The 22,645-nt window shown below is 36.5% G+C and overlaps 1 protein-coding gene across 1 annotated transcript in view; it reads left to right on the top strand.

Moving 5' to 3' along the window:
- FOCAD (focadhesin) overlaps window positions 1-22,645 on the top strand; it is a 97,400-nt gene that overhangs the window by 17,893 nt on the left and 56,862 nt on the right. The window contains exons 7-15 of the mRNA XM_061470846.1: window positions 1,345-1,549; window positions 3,806-4,012; window positions 4,454-4,541; window positions 5,247-5,449; window positions 6,570-6,827; window positions 15,486-15,590; window positions 15,978-16,079; window positions 16,560-16,690; window positions 17,362-17,488. Of these exons, the coding sequence (XP_061326830.1) occupies window positions 1,345-1,549; window positions 3,806-4,012; window positions 4,454-4,541; window positions 5,247-5,449; window positions 6,570-6,827; window positions 15,486-15,590; window positions 15,978-16,079; window positions 16,560-16,690; window positions 17,362-17,488 (1,426 nt within the window). The remainder of the gene's footprint in view (window positions 1-1,344; window positions 1,550-3,805; window positions 4,013-4,453; window positions 4,542-5,246; window positions 5,450-6,569; window positions 6,828-15,485; window positions 15,591-15,977; window positions 16,080-16,559; window positions 16,691-17,361; window positions 17,489-22,645) is intronic.

Genomic DNA, 22,645 nt, shown 5'->3' with positions numbered 1-22,645 from the left:
ATAGAATATTAATGAAGTACTACAATAATCCATCAAAAATATTTTGTTTTTTCTAAACTCTGATATTGATGTAATTTTTATGAATCTGGAAAAATGTGTGCAAAATTCAAAACACTTTCCAGCAATTTTGATTATTTGCTTTGTCAATATTTTGACTGCTATGCAGGTATAACTTATCCATACAAAATGGTGAGATGATAAAGGTAAAGCACAGATGGTTACATCTCACCATAAAGGATGAGGTCCTTAAAAATAATGTTTGCTTCTTGATAGAAAAAAAAAATTGGGCTGTGCCACTGTTTTTTTCTATAAAATATTTGTAACAATGAACAAAGCTGCCACCAATTTCAACATTTCTTCATGCTTATCTTGAAGGAACTTGTCCAGTGAGGCTTCAGTGTAAGACACCAAATGCCATAGCAGACTAAGTGCAAAATGTTTTCACTGATTTTATACATGTATGTATGCTCTTCAGATAAAAGGTATCTCTTCTGTTTTCTGGAAGACTCATACAAATCCAGCAGAGTAATAGTACAGTGAAATTGACTTCTGTATTCTGTTTCTCTGATTAAACAGATAAGTTTATTAATCTCTCAAATTTCTAGTGGTCTTAGACTACATGATCCACAGTAAGGCTTTGATGCAAAAGTGTGTTTTGTTCAATTTAATTCTACAGAGTAATTTTAAAATACTGTTTTCAGACTTGCTCTTCCACACAGCTGCTAAATCTGGGACTTGTGAAAAGTCCTGTCAGATGTCTGAACGATGGAATGAACTGTGGATTTTTTCCTGGTAGCTCGCTTTAAATTAAAACAGGAATTGTTCATGCCGAGAAGGAAAATATCTTAAACTTCTTTGCTGCTTTTTGTGCAAATGTTTCTGTGGAATACATTCCAGACTGAGGATATAGAATCATGGAATCATAGAATCATTTAGGTTGGAAAAGACCCTTAAGATCATCAAGTCCACCTGTCACCTAATACTGTGTCTGTAAGCACCAGAGCAACAAGCACCACCTGCATACATTGATGTAGATGTAGCCAGTTCTTAAAGCTTTGCATCAGGACTAAGTCTTGTTTAAAACTGACTTTTAATTTTGATTCCCTGCATATTTGTTAATTGCACTTCATTGTGTGGTTGCTATATAAGGTGTCATGACAGTACTTCATGCTGACAAGTGCTAACAAGTTTTTTGTGAGATTTACTAGTGTCTCCCATAACACCTTTCTGTTTATTGTGTCCTGTAAATTATTTCAGGTAAGGTTACATTGCTTGGGTCTTCCTTTTTATTTGTTAAGTCTTCAGTAGAAGGCAGTCTTGGCAAACTTGCTTCTTGAACTGCAGGGCACAGAGTTCATGTGTTGGCATAATGGCTCCATTTCTAAGATACCTGTATTGCGAACCATCTCAGTTACGGGAATATGCTGAACTGCGAATGGGTTTACTTAAGATCTTACTTCAGCCCCATGGTCCAAAGCACAAAGAAGCACCCTCTGTGCTGGAATGCCAGATTCTTCAACTTCTGTGGGATATGGTTCCCCACCTTCAGGTACAGTTGTTGCCTGTTGTACAGTTGTTGCTTTAGAAGTTGCCTGACCCCAACTTTTACAAAGATATGCTATCAAAGTAAAGATACTATAAGTAGTATTATTGCCTTTCAAGTGTGCAAATACATCATTCTCTTCCATTTTTTATAGGCCTGATTTGGTAGTACAGAAATCTAACAATCTGGGTCTCTGTGGTAGAAGATAAAGCTCTTCAGTTGTTTAAAATCTGATACATCTTATGAAGCATAAATTGAAACGCATTTACCATAATTATTTGTCACTAGTTGCAACATTAAACATACAGTGAAGTTGTAGAGATACCCATGAGAGAGATAATTTTGTTAAATGTTAAAATGTTTGTGAAAACATGCAATTTTTAACTTAGCATGGGTAATACTAAAATGAAACAAAATATATGATAAGCACAATTCAAGTGTTCCTAGGTGTTCCCTTCTCACTCTTTGTAACAGAGGAATTAGTGGATATGAAGACAAAACTTAATCCCTCTGTAATATGCTGAAGTTTGACCATGTTTTTTTAAGTTGCACAGTGATACTTGCTAGGAGCTAGGGATTTAATCTTTTCTGCCCCTTTTGGTTAGGGGTCTGGGGTATTGGTTAAAGTTCATAGCTCTGCTTTGACTCATGCTTTACTGTGACATCGGTTAAGCTTTTTTTTTGTACCTATATACTTTTTTTGTCCTCTTTAATATTTTAGCACCATTTTCAGTGTGAACTAGAGTGACTCAAACATGATGTGCTATGATATTACTGCCATAGGGAGATAGTTTATAAAATCAATAATGTAAAGCATATAGCTTTACATCAAGCCTTATTATGCAGGCTTGATGAGGATATTTGGTAGCATCTTTCTCCTGCGAATTTTACTAGTAAAGTCTTCTTTCCACTAGTAGCTACTTTTCACAACCTTTTGACCAATAATAACTTCGATTCTACGCATTTATCTTGGTTCAGGTCTACACTTCGTGATGATAGGTAAATGCTGACTTTTTCTGGTCACAGGGTATTTCTTATTTTGTCTTGATTATACCTGAACTTCAGTATAACTTTGTGTCCTGAAGGTATGACCAAGCTTCTAACTTGGTAACATTTAGCCATAAAATTGGCACCAAAGATTTACAACGATTAGTTACAAACCTTTCTTTCCTTCATGCTTGTTGACGCTTTTTTTAGTAGAAGTATGTTTGTTTTTTGTTAAACTTGGATTAATACTTAAATATTTTTGTCTTGTCTGAGATACAGCTTTCACAATGGAAAGGGCAATACTTAAAGAAGCCCATTTAATGAACTGGTTTATAATGTTATTCCTTCTGCTCTTTCTCTGAACCTTGGGTTCTCCTTATCCTTTTAAGCTTAGCCTTATTTAATCCTCTGTATTGTAATGTTTTCTAGTCATTTTGTCTGATGATATCAACCAAGCTGTCAAAGGTACAGCTTGTCACCTGCAGACTTTCCTAATGAAAAAATTTGTGGAATTTAGGCTTCTGGTTCGAGCAGATTATTCATGGACTTTTTTCTAAGGTACTACAAATTATGGTGTTTTCCTTAATGCTGGCTCCAGAATTTGGATTGGAACAGCTGGGTCTGTAACTAGTGTTTTTCAAGAGCAGAAATGCTCTCAACTAACACATAAGGGTTTAGAGGCAGCTTGCTTCTTGAAGTCTCTTTACTTGGCTTCCAGGTACAGAGATAATGCTTTTGGGTTTTACACTTCAGCTTTTGATTTTGTAGTAGGTAGATTATGTGGTGCTCCGAAAACAGAAAACACCACTGCCTTTGTCTTTTGTGACATATATTAATATATCTTCATTATGTTACAGAGGAAATACCCTGAGGCAGAGAGTTTCCATTACAAGATATTAAATGCCCGCAATTTGGTTTATGTTGCTTTGAGAACCCTGAGAGCTGTATTTGTTTGCTATTGCTTTTGCCGAAAAATGGAGTTTTCTCAACAGCTACCAAGAAACCTTTTTATTCTTTCACGTTTCTAATTTTACTTCAGAATATTAAATAGCAGTTCATCTATTGCTTCTTCAGGGAAGTTGAATAAGAGATTTCTGGGTTTAATTTATAAATGTGTTTCTTCAAAGCCTTGGTAATATTTGCAGTGCTAATATTATTGCAGAGCTAATAGAACTAATTCTATACTTGGGAAATTCTCTGTGGATAGGTAAGGGGAACTAAACCAGAATGTGTTTTGGTTTTGTTTTGTTGTTTTTTTTAACTGCCTTTCTACAGCATAAAGACTTACTGCAAGTTACAGAAGCCTCATTTTTTCTGCAAGAGCTATTCCTCAGTTTACTGCGTTATTCTGTGTTTTGGAAAGTTCAGTTATCTGAGTTTTGTCTGCAACTGTTATGCTTCTGTGAAGTGTGCTTAAATGTAACGGGAGAATGCTCATCTTTGATCTCCTTAATAGAGGACAACTTTGAGCTCTTAAAAGAGGTAAGAGTTCAGGGGGAAAAAATGAGTAGTTATATTAAATTTAGAAAATGTCATTTTTAAGACAGTAGTGGCATTGATATGTGACATTCATCTGCAAATGACCAGTGTTGTTTGAAAAGTTTCTAAATTTTTTTTTCCGTAGCTGAAGACTTTCAGAAGGTGAAAACTAGTTCTGTACATATCAGTTAACTGTTTAGTATGGGAGTTGATTTAAACTGAGCTAAAATGGTTTGAACAAAGTAGCGAATTAAAATGTTGTAGTTATTCACTTAAAATATGATTTTTACACTATTTGTATTCTTTATTACATGTGCTGTGTAAGTGTGCACTCACTATGATTCATGAGGAAACTAGAGAGAGTTTTGCTTGCTGCCCATTTGTACTGTTTAATCGCACTGAAAAACCAAGGCAATTTGAACCACTTCTGGTTTTCCCTTGCAGGCATTTCCAGTGGAACAGTGTATAATTGGACTAGCACTTCTACTGCTGCAAACCCCCAAAAGTCAGCAAAAGTCTGTTCTGAGTCTAGGTAAAGCTCTTCTTGTCAAAGAGGAATGTACACTCTCAAGACTGTGCCTGTTGTTTCTTCACGTTTATGTTTATACAAAAGCTGTATTCCCCTAAGTTGGATTGGGTGATTGGGGTTTTTGTTTGTTCTTTTTTTTTTTTTTAAACAGGGTTTTCCTTGAGTTTAAAAAGCAACATTGCGTGTAATGGCAATAAAAATAAATTTTCCTGCTACACTAACTTTTTTTATGAATGTTACTGTATTTTAAGCTCCTTGCTGTCTTAGAGCTTATCTGCTTTGGTTTTGAGTCAACAATAGGGTATTCTCAGCTGAGATTGATGCTTGCTGAATGGTTTCTTTTGACAGATCTTAAGAGAGCAGGCCTGACAGTCATGGCAATGTTTGGCTGAGCTTTTGATTTAATGGTTTTGATTAGTGGAGTTATTCCAGTAAAAGCAAAGAACTGTGCTGTATTCCACTGTTGCATTTCTTGCTGCCATCAGGTACTTTGTTATAAACAACAGGAATGTATGGTCTGTAAACAGAATTGGAGTTTTCTAAAAAAGTCTTTTGGACTTTAGGTCTAGTATGCACATACTATAATTCCGTTACTTTGCTTGACCAGTGTGTTTCATAGAAATGTTTGTGTCATGCCTCAAAGTACAAATATTGTTAATGCTTTCTTCCATACATGATCTGTGTTTTTCCCCACCTTTTCCTAAATAGCGTGCAAGCTCCTTTCCTGTTCAGAAACCCAGAACATCTCAGCCACAGCCTTTACTTTGGTGATGCCTGTGCTACAGATCTTAACTTCTACAACAGTTGGGGACTGCCTATCAGAGGATAATTCTGGAATTACAAGGCAGCAGCTGGCTGCAAACCTTTTGGAACTAATACAGGAGGAAGGTGTGAAGGATAAAAAAGAATTGGTAAAGTTACAGGGGTTTTTCTTTCTTTTGGGGCAGGTAGGAGGATGGATTCAACAGGATTGGCATTCTAGATTGCTGATTTTTTTTCGCATATGGTGGTTGTAATGCGTAAGTAATGGAATAATTGAGTTTTAATGTTTTTTAAGAGGTCATCTGAAGTACAGAGGTGTTCTAACTTCCATTAACCAAAACAAATTTACATTGCTGAACAGTGAAATTCTGTGATTTTTATGGAGAGCAGCTTTTGCTACTCAGAATCTCTTTCTCCCTGGTAATTTAAAGGTTAGTTGGCCCTGTGCTGTTGGAGTCTGAATTCCATTTGGAGACCTCTTTTCAACTAATTTCTTAACCATGATTTTGATATAAACATTCTTCATCTGATTACTACCTGCCAACTACTTTCTTGATAATTGAAAGGCATTTCTGCAAATAGTGCATTTTCTAAGAAAACAAAAAATTGCTAATAAAGAAATGGTTTTTCTTGGGTTAAACTTTATTGTTTTCATTAAAAACTTTGAACTTCTCTATTAATGTGCAGGAGCTTCGTAATATGCATACTTTTATATATATAAAAATCTGAGTTAGGACTTCTCACTGGTATTTAACTACTTTCCTGCTTACCATGTTACCTTTTCAGACTGCATCTGTAGAACATTTTGTTCTGAGAAGTGAAACAGTTTACCTGAAACTGAGTTGTTTTATTAAGTACTATAAAAAGTTAGAAGAATTTCCTTAGAATAATGTAGATGATAGGTACACTTTGTGATGCACCTGTCATTGTCAGGAATGGGAGTTTTTAATGTACTGCAGTCTTACAATGTCCATTTTAGTGAGGAAGTAGCACTGCAGTTACCAGCAGGAACAGGAATGATGGATGCCAAATGAAGGGGGAACTCCTGAATAGGGAGTTAGCAACCCATTCAATCATCCTTAGTATGATAATTCATATAAATAATTGTAAAGAAATGTATTGCAATTTATTCTTTACATTTATTGTAATAGGACTCTAAAAAAAGGATCTGCTTTAGATAATGGAACTGGATTAGTTACATTTTTTTGTTTGATCTTTCATGGTGCCTTCGTTGCTTGATTGAGAATTATTTGTTTCGCTTGTTCTCAGGTATCCTGTAAACTCCTTTACCCCATAACCAGCTCTTACAGCTCATTGTTTACAACCTGGAAGATGATAGAGCTCATGAAAGAGAAGTCTGCAGTTACTAACTGGTTATCTTCAGTTAAATCGCTGTTACCTGTCACCACTCAAGTCCCTGCCCATGTTTTTCTTCTGCTGGCTTATCTGCTGGTCCAAAATGATGGAGACAGTCTTCATGATGTACTCCAGGGTACTACAGAAATAGTCAAGGCTGATTGTTCTCAGGTAAAAACTGTTACTCGATTTCTGTCACAGGAGTTGTGATAGATTGTGCAGCCTGAGAGACACAACTCTGCCACAGCTTAATGACCTCAGGTCTGACAAGTAGTAAAACTGCCTGTACGCCCAGTAGGTACATCGCGTGCAGCACATGTGTACACCACATACCTGTGCTTGTATGTATGTAATGCAAGCACACAGAGCACGCACAAGAATACAAAAAAGCACCAGAGGTCCTACCCTGCTTCACTTTCTGGCTAAGCAAGATGAGGGTCTGCTAGTGGGAATATGTGTACAATGTACGAATATGTATGATAGATATGATATGGAGCTTTTCAGCAATGGGGAATACACAGAGTGCACAGTAGGTGGCTTCTGATCCCAGTCTCACCAGTTGCTGGCATCTGGACGTGCAAACCTCTGAGGCCGCAGCTCCGCTGCAGTTGCTGGTGCAGACTGTCCCACCCATCCTGGAACACACACAAATGCACCCCTCCACACATCTCCTGCCCCTAGGAGCACCACTGCTCTCTGGGACTCCCCTCACCCCTAAGCAGGCACTTCCACTGTGGTCTTAGTGGACCCTTAGACGTACACATGCACATGTGTATTCCCCACACTGACTGGAACTCTACATCAAAATATGTATTATGTCTCAGTTTTAGAGTATTTTTTAATTGTTTAGGCTTAGGAAAAAAAGACTGGATTATTTGTTAATATTATCTATATATATGAAAATACAACATGATGAAGTGGAAAAGAGGCTACAAAACCATTTCTGACTTTTGGTGACCTCTTAAGTTATTCTCTCTGTTCTTTTGTGGCTATTGGAAGACTGCAAAGTCCCTTGCGGTGTTTGTGTACTTCTTAAAAATATGTGCACAGGCTTTGTCTGCTTCAGTACTGAATTCAAGCTAGAATTATGCATCATGCTTATATTTATCCACATAACCTGGAAAGATGAATGGCGCTATTTAGAAACAATAATAGGTAGTGCATGAGACATTATACACAAGCAGTCACATCTTATTTGAAAAACTAAACAGAATATAGATAAGGGGGAAGTGTTACTTCCAATTTCAGATGTGCCATAAAGACAGGCTTTATTTGCTTCTTTTTTTTTTCTGTCTCAAAGAGTTATCATATCCTGCAGCACAGTAGTTGGATAGAGCTTACGAAACATGCACTTGATGACTTGTTGTGCTGAGCACTCTGACTCTGATCCAGGGAAGCAGTTTAGGATGTGCTTGCTGTTGAATACATAGTGAAATGCTGGGCTAAGCTAGGCCTGTTGTACAGTGCTTGTGGAGATAACTGTATTTCTTAAGCCAGAGAAGATTTTAAACCAAATGACAGTTTCATCTGTTGTGGGTTGCCTGCTGTTAACCTTTTATGTCTCTTCTCTAATCTTTTTCAGGGTAGTCTTTTGTTGTTTTCTTATATGGGTGTGTTTTATAATGCACTCAAATTGATATAGTTTTGGAAGTATATGATTTGTTTAAAATAGTTTTGTCAATTTGTGAGAATTTTGCATTTTCTTTGTCTTTCAAGTATTGTATTCAATGCTTTTGTGTTGTAATGAGGCTTGTACGGATTAGTAATTAAATATTTCTTCAAAATTTCTTTCTATAAGTCAACATTCAGATGTAGCATGAGTAGTCTGACAGGTTCACTAAATAGCCTGTAACCAGGCCCTGTAAGTGAATTAGTTACCATCTAGGAAAAGGGATAAGTAAGTTACCAATACATGTTGCAACACCTGCAGTAGATATAGATATATACCTCTGCTATATCCTATGAAACTTCAGTTCTGATCCATACTGCTGCAAGTGAGGCAGTTTCCTTCTTGTGACTAACTTAGCTAGTGGTGTAAAAAGTGCTAAGGTAACTTCAGGCTTTTTATCGCGGCTTTCCTGGTTTTGTGTGTAGATTGACTGTAACTTGGTTCACTGCATTAGGTCTTTGAGTTGTATGATGAATCAGTGTATGATGAATCAGTTGTATGGTGAATATTACAGAAAGAGGAGAGGCATAATGCTTTGTTTATTAACTGTTTGATATAGTTGTTCAAAATACAGTTTGATAGTAATTCAGAAAAGAAATAAATTGCAGGCAAAAAAATATCACTGAAGAATATGGCACCTTAGCAGAGTGGCCTGGACTCTATACAGAATGAATCTCTTCTGAACTCCCTTGGAGTAATCTGGAATTACTCCACTGACTTTAAATGAAAAGTGTTAGAGACAAATTTTAATGCAAGTCAGTAGAGTTACAGAAGCTTTAGACACGCAAAGGAGGAATTTATCCTGAACTTCTTGATATTTAGCATGACATGAATGGCTTTACCTCCTTTGTTCTGCCTGTTTGAAGGCAAAGCTTTTATTCACCAGTGCAGTAAGTAAGATTGATGGGAGCAGCCTCTTGAGCTAACTGTGGTGCTCTGACTATATCAGAATTAAAGTCCTTCCTGGCTTTGGGAAAAATGGCTCATGCCCAAATGCAGCAAGAACGTGAAGTTCAAACTGTATCTTGTTTTCTCTTTCCCTAATGATTAGCAGAAGGTCATGTGAATTAGAAACTGTTGTTTAAAATGCAGAACTCAAAATGACAATCAGTTTATATCATCTAACTGCTCACACTTTGCTAACAAGAGACTGTAGATGGTGAGCTTTTAGTTTTTTAAATTATTGTGGGTACTAAAATTCATTTCTGCTAAGTATGTAGAGCATTCTCCTGTCTTTTTCGTAGTTAACATGAAGCAATCAGTATAAGTAGTAATACAGCAGGAGTTCTGCTGGGTAATATTTGGAAATACCTATAGTGTATTAATTAGAAGGCTGTTCTGAAGAAGAAGAAAGAGGTTGGGTGTGGAAAGAAGAGAACAAAAAATGGCTGTTAATCTCAATCTTATTTTTAAACAGTCACCTGTTAACTTGAATCTCTTCCTTTGGTGTTAGTAGCATGTGAACACTCTATTTAAACCTGGGTGTTTGTAATGGAAGGATGATCTAACCAAATGAATGTGGATATATTCAGAATTCCATGTCTTTGATTCATGTTTGAATCAAAATAAACTTGTACTAGCAGAATCTCAGCACTTAGCCTTGCAAAATGTAAGTAAAATGTCTGAAGGGCAAAAAGAAAAAGTGTCAACTTTGCAGCCAAACTGTAGACTGCTTGTATGACAGCAGTGTATACAGAAGTGCTGAGATATTGTGGTGTGGGGTCATAGCATAAAAAGAATCATGTGTTGCTTTTTTTTCTTTCTTGTTTCTTTTTTATTTTTTAAAGTGATCAAGTTAATCAGTAATTCTGCTGTTAGTGAAATTTTGTTGCTGTGTGGTTCAGACGGTTAGTGGCTCTAGCTTTGGGTGGTGAATTGAAAATTGAATAAAAGGGTGATTGCCATGCAAAATCTGTTCTGAGGAATTGTGTTTCAAAACAAAACAGGGTCAGAAGAGAATGTGCATTGAGAATGCTTTTGTCATTGCTTTCATGTTTATTACAACTCCGTGGGGGTGGGTCACAAACAGTATCTCCCATTTCCACACTGAATGCTGTTCATGTAAAGTCTTTTTTTTTCTGCAGTAAATTAATGGAGCATTTTAAAAACCTTGCTAAGTTTAAAAATAATTACTGTAATTGATTTTGCAGACATTGTTCTGGTTATGCTTTATTTTTTTATTTTCTTACCCTTTCCATGAAGGGAACCTACAAAAGACTCTCTGTATGTATCTCCTCCTTCCCCATTGAGTAAAAGCCTTTTTGTGGTGCAATGTTAATGATTGTATAAGATCTGTTTTTAGCTGAGGCGTTTTGGGGTAATGATCTGAAACACTATAGAAGAAAATCAAAAAATCTTTTTAAAAGGCTGAGGACTAAAGAGTAGTACATGGCCTTTTAGTCTGTCTTAAATCGCTGCAGAAGCTGCACTGACACATGATGTTCGTGAAACACTTAATACAGTTTTTCTAATTGGGTGAATTTTCTTGTTGTGCAAAAACTGTTACGACACTCTCTGTGAAACCAGCTGTGCTGCAAGGGGAAGAAATTAAATCATCTGACTGAGAGGTCACTGATGAATAGTAGCGCAAGATCTATTACCATTATTAGAGGATTATGAAGCTCTAGAGGACATCCCGTCTTTTATGGTCTTTCAAATGCTGGAATAAAATATTTTGGTGGTAAATGACACCCTTCTGGAAAATCCATCTGAAGATACATTTTTGTGCACTTCGGGGGTTGGGAGTGTGTTTAAAAACAAAGCAAAATGTAAAATGCATTTTTATCTGTGTAGAAAACATGTTTATATATTGGACTGGATTTGGCTTGCTCAGGTGGTGTCTGATGATATTGTTCGATGTCTGATTATGTGTACTGTGGAGAGTAGCAGTAGGGAAACAATCACATTATAGTCAGATCTTCATGGCTGAAATTTACTGGTTAGGATCCTGCCCCACAGTACATGAAACCTTTGAAAATCTAGCTTCTGTTCTCTAAAAAGTGCTTCTAATTTTTGAAAACAGTTTATTTTATAACTTTTACAAATAGAAAGTGAACTTCATTTGTGCACCTTTTTGAAAAACTGGTTCCTTCATTTGTGTGAATTTTTTTGATGCTTCCCTCTTGCTCATTGGAGCAAGAAATGCCAGAGTACTGAATGCTTTTGAAAACCTGCTCATGTCACTGCCTTGCATACTGGGAAACTAGATTGTTGCTACCTCTCTTGCAGAACTTGGCCTAACATTTCCCAGAAATAAAATCTGGAACTTTGTAGTGACAATTTGTTTCCTGCCTTCTGGTTAGCTTTTTGTGAGGGGCCTGGAATGATCTTTTAATGTTAAAATTGACCCAGATAACTAACGTATCCACACCACATTCCACTACATCCTTCAGAAAGTGCCCTATGGAGCTGAAGAATCAAAATATTTTAAGTTTGCTGTGATGGCTTTTCACTTTCTTAAAGGATATTCTGATCACTGTTTTACCACTTACTTTACCCATCTGTTATAAAACACCATTTATTTATGTAGAACTGAATAAAAGACAGAAGCAAGATAAGCATGCAAGCAAGGAAAATATGGTGGGAATAATGTGAAGTGATAGCCAACATCTAGAATTTAAAATTATGTTTTAATACATATTTGATTATTCGACTTCCCTGACACATCCTCTAGGAGTGTAGGGAATGCAGAAAGCAGTGTTGCCAGGCAGCATGCCTCTCCCACCTCTGGAGCTGCTTCCTACCTACTGGGAGCAAATGGGTCATCATGTCTGCATTTTGGAGCTCTTGAGCCATTTGCTGAAAATTTAGCATAAATTAATGTTGAAATTAGTCACAGCGTTGTTTATCCATTACGTGAAGCAGATGGAGAGAGGAGCAGCTTTGTTGTACTAGAACATTTTGGTCTTACTCCTTTATCTTACAGTGTGAATAGAAAGGTCAAAACAAGTACACTTTGAAAGACAATACCTTAAGGAAATTTGTAACTAAGCGTGTGCTTAGTCTTTTACTGAGAATTTTGTAAATCAACTTTAGTATCTGTTTCCTAGATTTTAGTGTAAAAGTCATTGTAGAATTTTTATTTAATACCTGCCTAGTTTAGAATAAAATTTGTAACTGGAAAATTAATGCCAACCCAGGAGTTGGAATGAATTTACCATCACAGCTGATAAAGGCTAGGCTTGAGCTTACTGGCTTTAAAGGGTTTGGATGCTTTTATAACTACAGATTAGGACTATAATTTATTTTGATTTGACTGTCATTCGGTCAATTGTTGTATGTATAGTCCAATGTAGCTACAACTGAGAATACAGGAAGTAGCTTGTTAAATAGAGAACTAGCTTATGATCAAATGGAGTTGCTTAGGACCCTTTCTCTGGCAAAAGGAAGAGTCACTGTGGGGAGAGATCTGAAGGAACAAACTTAGGTAATGAGTTTGATTACTGTAACAACATATCTGATGTCTTTACTGATGTTTTATGTAGCCTATTTGTCCAACAAAGGATAAATTGATGACAGCATTTATCAGGGATGGGTATGTAAAGAATTAACAAAATGTTCTTACCATCTGAGCTGAGAATATTTCAACCATGCTGCTGCATACAAAACTGTCTGGATAATATTATCCGCATTGTTTTAACACTTTTATGGAGAACTTATGCATCTCAACGGAGGAGCACGCATGACCTCTAAAATGGTGACGTGAAATTGGGACTCTAAAATGGTGACGTGAGTTGCTGTATTAATGTTAATGATTACCCTCACCCCTAGAGATATGGAATGTCTATTGCTTGCTTGTCACCCTGCAATTCACTTTGTGTCATTCATAGATTTAGGTAACAGCAAATCAGGTGATACTTTTTTCCTTGACACTTAAGGTACAACAGGTGCTCAGAAATAAAACTGCTTCTATCAAGTCTTCTAGCTTCAAGGGGATTTTTTTTTTTTTTTTTCCTGTATTTGGTTTCTGTACAAGTTTCCCTTTCCCTAAGGCTTGATTTAGCCATGTCCTGGTTTTGAAGATGTTTAGCCTTTGGTACTCAAGTCTTCTGTTCAATTCTATTTAATTTAATCAGAAAGTTAATTCTACTTTTCATCCTGTGTAGTAAATGAACATAGGTTTTTTTATAGTCATTGTTGTTTTCCTTTTGGCATGGGTAAATCAGGGACTATGACTGCATTGTGCGTAAGTTAGTCTAAACAAATCATTGCAATTGGGGGATGGGAAGGAAGGGTAAGTCAGCACATTAAATCTTCAAGTTTTGGGTAAATGTTTCATTTTTCTGTTTTTCAGTGTTCAGTTTGGAATAAATGGGTAGGAGAGCAAGTCTTGTGTTGAAAGTGCTCCTAGGTGTGTCTGCTCAGATGAATACTACCTTAAATTCTCAGACGTATTTATTGATTCTTACTTTGAAAGATTTGCAGTAAAGCCAGTCCTCTGTCTGGGGAGGTTATGAAGTGATGACTGCCTCTACAGATGGTAGACAGCAACCTTGAAAAACAGGGGAGGAGACTAGTCAATTAGTAAAAAAATGTGGGGAATAAATAGAATAAACTGGTTTATTCTACTTAAGAATGTTAAGTAGTAGTTGTAAAACCAGGAAAAAAAAAGTGTTACAGATATTTCTTTAGGTATTAAATACATATTCCAGGACAAAGGTTTTAGGTCTCTAGATGTCCAAATTTGTATTGTTCAGCTGTAAAGATAAGTGATGTCTTGTAGAACAAACAGTATTTTCTTTTTGTCTGTAACTCGGAACCAGTAATTACAGAAAGAAGCAAAATCCCAGAGCTCTTGAATTTTTATTCATTATTCTTGCTCTGTAGTTTCTGTATACTGAGACAGGCTTGTGTAAACTGAAATGTTATCATCTGAAGACATCTGCTCATGTAAAAATGCATGTTGAGAGACTGCTGTAGCAAAGTTTCCCATTGATAGGTTTTTTTTTAACTGCTGCATTTTTAAACCACTCACATATATATAAAGGGTCAGCTTTACCAGGGTGAATTTTCAGAGGTGTAGGAATGTGAATTAAAGATTGGATCCAGTCCTGTAAATGTTGGGTTTGAGAGTTTCTTAGTCTTTTAGCTCAGCCCAGTATGTGTAGAATTTAGTGCACGTTTGTTCTCCTGCTTTAAGCCTCCAGTCTTGGCATTACTCAGTGAGTTTTCTAAAGTTACAGTAATTTGAGGTTGAAGAGGAAAAAACCTCTTCCAGGGGTGACTCACTTCAGAAGTAAACACTAGAAATGAAATGGAGAACTCTGTACCCAGTTCACCATAAAAGAAAAATTATCTTCTGGAAGCCAGAAGACTCAAAAATAATTTTGTCTGCTTTCTACTAGTGAATACCGTATTTCCTAATTAGCTATTCTGTTCTTGGGAATGACATCTTTTCACGCAAGTTTTATCTGTGGAAGACTAAGCCATGTGGCTAGGTGAAAATCATTAGTACTGTATAAAGGCAGAATGTAAAGCAGTACTATGTAATTAATTTTAAGTATCCATGAAATCAAGTAAGGGAAAAAGCAAAGCCAGCCTAAGTAGTTTTAATTTTACAGGGTAGTGATGTGAATATGCCCAAGTAAAAACTGAAGGACCTGCAGGTATGGAAATACTGAAAATCTGGTCTAAATAAAGGGGGAATGGATGTGAATGTCTCCCATCCTTTTTTGTCACTTCAGGGGCTGCTTTCTGGGAGTTTTGTACCATATATTAAAGAGTGCAGTAAATTATATAGTATTATGTGACAGGTTTGTGGGCTATGATAGTAGCATCATTGGAATGTCTGTGTAATGACAGAACTGAATTGGAATAGTTTCTTCATTCATTTGGTATGGATTTTAGTGTACCACTTTCAATTATGTGTTCCTTTCAATATGCCTGTAATGTTATTTCAAGTAAAAGTTCATGTGTGGATTATTGCAGTGATTTCAGCTGAACATACGTAACACAGTGCTTGTAAAATGATAATTTGAAGGAAAATAAATTGTTAATCCTATGAAATTACAGACTTAAGAATTTTCCTTTCTCTTTCCTATTAGCAGAAGAACTAATGCAAAAGGGTAGGAGTTTGTAATATGTTCTGACAAGGTCACTGTCTTATATATGATATCGTGTTGGCAACCTAGTTTTAAGCTTATTTTCTTCTTTTATTTTAGGTCCCAAATCTGATCCCAGTTCTAATATTTAAATTGGGAAGACCTTTGGAGCCTGCACTTTACAGGGATGTATTGTATACATTGCCTACACTGGGTGTACACAAGGTCAGAATAAATGTTTTTAGTAAAAGAAAAACTGTATCAATAAGAGGTCATTTATTTTCTAAAAAATTATTTAGACTGAGCAATGCATATCTTGCTTAAAATAACTGATTGTAAGGTTCAGCACAACTTTCTAATATCTTGGATGGTATATGACGTTTGTTTTAGAGTGAAATGTACATTATGCTGTATTGTCTGCACTGTATCATTATATATATGTCATAAGAAGATGTTCTTGGACTTGCACTGAAGTTTTTCAGAAAATTAATTTCACATTGCAGTTGGACAGTTATCTCCTTGCTGTACTTGGTCATAAAATAATTTGTAGATTAATCTTTGTTCTCAGACATAAAAAATAACAGTGAAATTTGGTTAAAAATTTTCTTTCAGGTTTGTGTTGCTCAAATTCTGCGTGCCATACACATGCTGGGGAGCGTGCCAAAGCTTAGAGCAGTTACTTTGCGGCTGATGACATCCTTATGGGAAAGACAGGTTAGAAAATTCTCGTAGTGTTCCTAAGATAAGTGTAGTTGAAAAACTAGTTGCCTCTAACCAAGAAAGAAATTAATTTTGTAATATTGCTTACACTAATAGCTCATTATCAGTGTTAATAAGTAAGTGGTGGGAGTGGTGCCTCCACTGACTCTTAGTGAAAAATTTCTGTAGTATGTCTTTCATGAAACCTGCTTTTCATTTCATGAGCTCTTAGACTGGATGTTTGAAGGACAGCTTTCTGCTTTTCATGATGTACAGTAAGAATAAGACCTTAGTTATATGGCATTAATTTGCTTTTATGTTCATAAAGTAGCAACAGAGATTTGGTCTGCAGAAGCCATTTAGATCTCAGTGCAGCATTAGATTCTCCTAATGAAGAAAAGCAAGGTATTTACAGATCATATAAAAGTGCTAACAATGAAAATGCTGTTATCAGCTCTCAAAGGTGTGATAACGTTAAAATTTAATCTTTTCTAGGATCGAATTTATCCAGAACTGCAGAAATTCTTGGCAATGTCTGATATGCCATCTTTGTCTGTTGACAAAGATGTTCAATGGGAAAAGCTGATTGCTAAAGCTGCTTGTATAAGAGATATATGCAGGCAGAGGTAAGCATGAGTGTAAGTGAAACCAACTTTTTTTTCCTCCAGACAAGCTGCATTATTTTTTCCTACTTTGTTGTATTAATTGCAAGTAATATTTTTCTAGCTGTATGAGATACTGACTCATGCATTACTAATCTCAGCAACTAGTAAGGTTTAGGGTTTGTAATAAAATAATAGAAAACACATATAAATCAAGTTAAATTAAAATCTCTTCAGCCTGAAGCAAAACATGCATCTTGTACTGATCCAGAGTAGAAACATAAAGGCCTTTCAAATTATAAAAAGAAAGTATTGAAACATTAGAAGGAACAACTAATGATCTGTCTTTCTATCCAAAGAAAGGTTGGGTGCTTTTCTGGATTTTCCTTCTCAGTCACTTCTTGAATGATGTTATCTTTTAGTATACACAACATCCTTGGACAAAATCTTCCATTGCTTCATCACTTTGTGATGTTCTGTTTGGAACTTTGATGTGTGCTGATTTAATTCTCCAGGTCACTCAGCCTTTAGAGCTTTCTATCATATCTTTGTTTGTATCTTTTTTTACCTCCCAGTTTTAATCTGGTGTAGTTGTCACTTAAACAAAAGCAACACATAATGAGGTTTTGTGTATAGAATAGAACTTGTGTATATGTGTGAATATTGGCTTGCATCTTCATGTTTTTTTCTTTTAGGCCGTACCAGCATGGAGCAGACATGTTGGCTGCAATTTCCCAGGTATTAAATGAATGCACAAAACCTGATCAAGCTTCACCTGCTGCCTTAGTGTTACAGGGTCTTCAGGCACTTTGTGAAGCTGAGGTAAGAATTTGGCTTGCTGTTGTGTTTTGATCTGTTTGTGGATCATGGACTTTTTTCTTAGTTGTCTTTTGTTTTAAGAGTACTTTGGATTGTGGCAGATTTTTTCTTTTTTTTTTTTTCTTTTTTCCCCTTCCTTCTGACAAATTTAATTCCTCTCTTCCAAGATCAGTATATTGTTCCTGGGAAATTGTACTGTGAAATTCTACTACAGCAGGTCAGTCCTTCAGTGCATTGGTTGAAATTTTCAGTCATCTTTCCAGTGTATTTCAGAGACATCCTTTCATGTCTTTTCCACGAGATTTGAAAAGAACAGCTGTTTGGCACATAATTCTGATTGGCTGAAAATTATGTAAAACATCTAATCTTTTGATACCTTCTTACTGGCCTGCCATACTGGGCTTGATTCATATGATGTCAGATCACTTCTAGTGGGGAGGTTTTTGTTTTATGTTTTCTAATGCATTCATTGCTTACTGATGAAGAGGGCAAGTAAGCATTGGAACATCCTGCCCAGAGAGATTGTATTGTCTCCATCCTTAGAGGTTTTCACATTCCTTTTGGACACAGCACTGAGCATCTGAGTCTGATCTCATAGTGACCCTACTTTGAGCAGGAGGTTGGACTAGAAATATCCTGAGATGCCTTCCAACCCATATTGTCCTGTGATCCTATGATATCCCTGAGTTAGGAGCCAAGGGTCTTTGTTTCCACAGTGGCATACCAGATGTGGTGATACAGGCACAGACATGCTGTGAATCCCGCTATAGACAAACTGTGGACTATGCAGGCCGTCTCAGTTAGTGGACTAATGATAGCCTACAGGTATATTTACTTACCCATCCTGTCAGACAGCAGTTTTAAGTTTATCCACTTCTTCACTTTTAATGCAGTGTTTACTGCTGTAGGCCAATCCAGCAAAATCCAGCCATTGCCATACATTTGAAATCATGTCAGCAGTTTAAGAGCAACATGGTAAATGGTTAGCAGTCCACAGACATTAGTATTCAGTATAGTTAAAAATCTTCAGACAAAGGCTAATAAGAACCAGTTTACTCAGGGTAATCACTGTGTTTGCTTTTGGTGTGGAATTTGGCTTTTCTTAATTTCACATAGGTTCTTTGAATGCTGGCCTCAGTATTTAGTAGTTAAGCAGTTTAGTGTTTCAGCAGTATTTTCCCAGGCTGGATTATATTTAGACTTTGTTTTGCAAAGAAGCAGGAGCTAGGCCTATGACAAATGTCACATTCTACTGTGAAAACCTCATTTGGGAGCAGACGTTCTGTACCCCTGTTGAAAAGTGATAGGCTGAGACAGCAATAGCAGCTCATGGAGGAAGGAAAGAAGGAATCACTTAGTGGACAGGTACCAATTTTTCCTGTCCTAATTCTTACATGCCTCCCTCATCTTGTTTTGCTTCCTCATTTTCAGACCTGCCACCTGGGAATAATTAAACTTTAATGGGGAATTCTCTTGTTTGTAAAGTAGGTAACCATTTGGGTTAAGTAATGCAGTCTGTCTCTTGTTTAGTAATTAGACTTCAGTCTGCAGTGCAGTAACCTTAAAGGGCATAATCATAGAGGTTGGTTGGAGGGCTTTGGTTTGGTGTTTTCTCTCTGCCACTGTCTTAATAAATAACCATGGGAAAGGGTGCAGCTGCTTAGGTGCAGAATTTTTGTGAGTACCTAATTTTCAGCCAGCTTCTGCACCACCATAACAAATTACGTTTTCATATGTATAGTGTTGACGTAGTTGAAAATAGAACTTTATACACTATGTGTCTTTGTCAAAGCTGAGTTAGCTAAGTTCTGAGAGTCTCAAAAAAGCTTCTTTGTGAAACAAATGCTATAATAAAATGTGCTGTAACATTGTTTTGTTGTTGGTTTGTGTTTGGTTTTTTTTTGTTGTGTTTAGTGGGTTTTGGTTTTTTTTTGTTGTTGTTGAACAGCATTAAGAATATTAGCTTAGTTTAAGTGGGTCTCACAAGGAGGGCTGTTCTCCCCTCTTTTTTTCTAGTAGCTTTTAATGAATAGTGCACAGTGACTTGCATGTCAAGAATGTAAAATACACATTTTTTTTTGCCAAGCCACATTTCCTAATTCTAGGCAAGTATTTTGTTGTTTTTTTTCCCGGTAATTTCAACGGAAGCCAGTGAACTTCCTATGAGGACATCTATCCTGGCATTTAATCGATTTCTTGTACCAAGTACTGTATGCAAGTTAAGAAACATTCAAGAACAAAAATTACAAGCATAGTTTTTAGAACCCTTTCCAAGCTTTTTCTGGAAGTGGTTTCTTGCTGTTTATTCCCTCAGTCCACATTTAATCATTTTATTGACCAGAAAGAAACCAGCATAGCAGAATAATATAAGGAACTGAAAAGCTGCATGAGAACAAACAGTGTTGACTGAGTTTAACCTAAGTAGGAATTACAAAGTTGGTTGCTGTTTAAAACCATAAAACTGTACTTTTACAATGGTGAGTTTGTGTTGAGATATTTTCAGGTCAGATATACTCCTCATTCTCTTTTTGCCTTACTTTATATCCTCAGCCTTGTACGTAATTAACACCATAATACCTATTTGAACTCTTTAGCCAGTATTGTAGGTGCAGTTCCTTAGTTGCGTAGGACTGTTGTTGAAAGGAACTGCCAGGCTTTATATAGGTACGGGATTTTCCACATGCTGAATGCGTGAATAAAATAAGTTGACTTGGAACCTTGTTGGCCTGCGTTCAGTCTGACTAGTCTGGTGAGCACCCACTGTCAGAATATTTGCCATTTTACTGGCTATCCTGCTAACCTGCTACTGCCTCTAAAAATGCTGCTGCTGCTTTTTGTTTTTTTGTTAGTTTTGGTTTTTTTTTTATACTGGTTTGGTTGTTAGTTGTTTGTTTGTTTGTTTTCTCCTTTCCCCCTCCCCCCGCCCATCTGAATTGAAAACTGTGGTTCCACCTCCACTTTCAAGTCATCTACCAAAAGCCATTTCAGTGTACCTTCATCACTGGTGCAGTTTCTGGTTTTTGAAAGCTGGAAATGTCAGATTTTGTGGCAATGTAAATGTACTTTTTTCCTTTTGCAAATGCATTGTTATATCATCAAGTCATACAATGGTTTCGGTTGCAAGGGACCTTTAAAGGTCATCTAGTCACAGTTTCTCCTTCTGCACCTGTCTCTGCACCCAAATTCTCTTCATTTTGGAAACATTCACTACAGTGGCAACTTCATTTTCTGTCATAGGATGTGTGGTATACTAGCGTAGTCCAGGGGGTGCTAACATTATTTTCTTGCTGTTCCCAAGCTTTGTCATTTTATGTATTTTGACAGTTCATTTAGTTGCTTTCTCAAGGCTAGAAAAGAATTATAACTTTGTCTTCTGGTTTGCTAATAAGAATCTCTTGGTTGGGAAGCATGCAAATAAATAAGCCTTATTGTAGCAGAACAAGCTGTAATGATTTGAAGGATGTTTTTCGTTGTAAAGGCATCCACTGAGGAATTAAACACACAAACATACACCTGCACTATTTTTAAGTTATTTTTTGATACTTAGAAAACCTTGCCTTTTGCATTCTTGAAGAGCTATAGTTTCCAGAATGCTAGTATTTTTTGATTTCTGGATGTATCAATGGAATTTTTCAAACATTCTTGCCATAACTGCGAAGAATCAAAATTTGCTTGGGACTTTTTTAGATCTGATACTTGGGTGTTGGATTATTGAATTACGTTTTAATGTTTGAGCTGTCTGCTGTCAAAGGCATTTTTACAGGACCATCTGCCTTAGGCTGGGAACTCTATTGCAAGTGTTCTTCGCAAAAGCAGAAACATTCTGGGTGGTGTTGATAAGTTTCTGGATTTCCATCAAATTACAAGCACTCTTAAAAGATCAGAGACATCATACAGTAGGAGAATTTTAATTAATTAACCATGCTTAATGGTTCTAAATTGTGATTATCTAATTGAATACCTCTGAACTGAAAATATTATTACTTAAATTATGGTAACGTCTTTGTAGTTCTGTAGTTTCATTGAATAAAGAATTTGATGTAGACTGGTGCTTATTTTTGTAATTGCATTGAATTGAATGTGAAATGGGGTTTGAATTCAGAACAGTGTGTTCCCAGTGTGATTGTGAATCCTAGAAATGTGAGCAGTTTCTCAATGCAAAGTTTTTTAACTAGCTGCCAGAGTAATATGTGCCTTTCTAATCTGAGAAAACACTGGCTGTGGAGAATTCCACTGATTCTTAGCTGTGTTGTTTAGCTTCATACACAGCTATTTAATGGGACTATGGTGGAGATGATCCTGTGTCCAGTAGCGGTCCAGAGTGCCGCACACTGAGAAGACAGGAGAATACAGTAGATGGAAACATCAATGTTCTGTCATCAGTTAAGACCCTTCCTGCTGCTCATCCTGCCAGCATCTCAGATGTTCTGCAGGACTTGAGCCTTCAATTCTTTGAGTTTACAACATATATAAGACTGGAGCTGCACAGCTTTGGATTTTAGGCAGCAGCTGGTACTGTGCATCGGGGATTTTGTCTCAGTGCCTGGCCAGTACCTAAAGACCTGATCCAAAATGAAGATTCTTTTTCATACCTTTTTTCCCTGCTTTAGGGCTTTGGATAGTGGCAGTGTTATGATGAAGGGTCAAGTCTGAAATGTCACTGGCAAAGATTTTTGATAGCTAAAGCACTTTCATTTTTTTGGACCTCCTTTAGTTTTAAAAACAAACCTTAACAAACAATCTCCTTAAATACAAATAAAGAAAGCAGATAAAATGGTGTTCTTTACCTTTTGCTCTCAAGAACAGTACAAGGGCAGTGGTGAGTGAGGAAACTGAAACATTTGGTTGTGAAAGGCTGAAAGGATCCACAAAAGAAGTATGAATGTAATTTTAACATTTTTTGTTTGATTGACTTCTTTTTCCTAAGGAGTTATTTTCTCAAATAATGTAACTTGTTAGACATGGTATATTTTGGGACTGTATGTCATGTTTAGCATACCATGATCTCGACTGAGAGAGTATATTAGCAGTTGCAGTTAAGTAAGACATTTCAGCACATGTTGAGCATGTTAGAGACTGGCAAGTCATTGATTACAAAAACAAAATGGTCAAAAGTTGCATATGCTGGTGTATGTATATTGCTGTACTGTAGAATCATCT

This window comes from Pezoporus flaviventris, unplaced genomic scaffold (assembly GCF_033815535.1).
Source record: "Pezoporus flaviventris isolate CSIRO_AGI_PZ_B2104156 unplaced genomic scaffold, CSIRO_AGI_Pfla_v1 ptg000064l, whole genome shotgun sequence".
In the NCBI taxonomy this organism is placed as follows: domain Eukaryota; kingdom Metazoa; phylum Chordata; class Aves; order Psittaciformes; family Psittacidae; genus Pezoporus; species Pezoporus flaviventris.
This window is presented reverse-complemented; position numbering and strand designations above follow the sequence as displayed.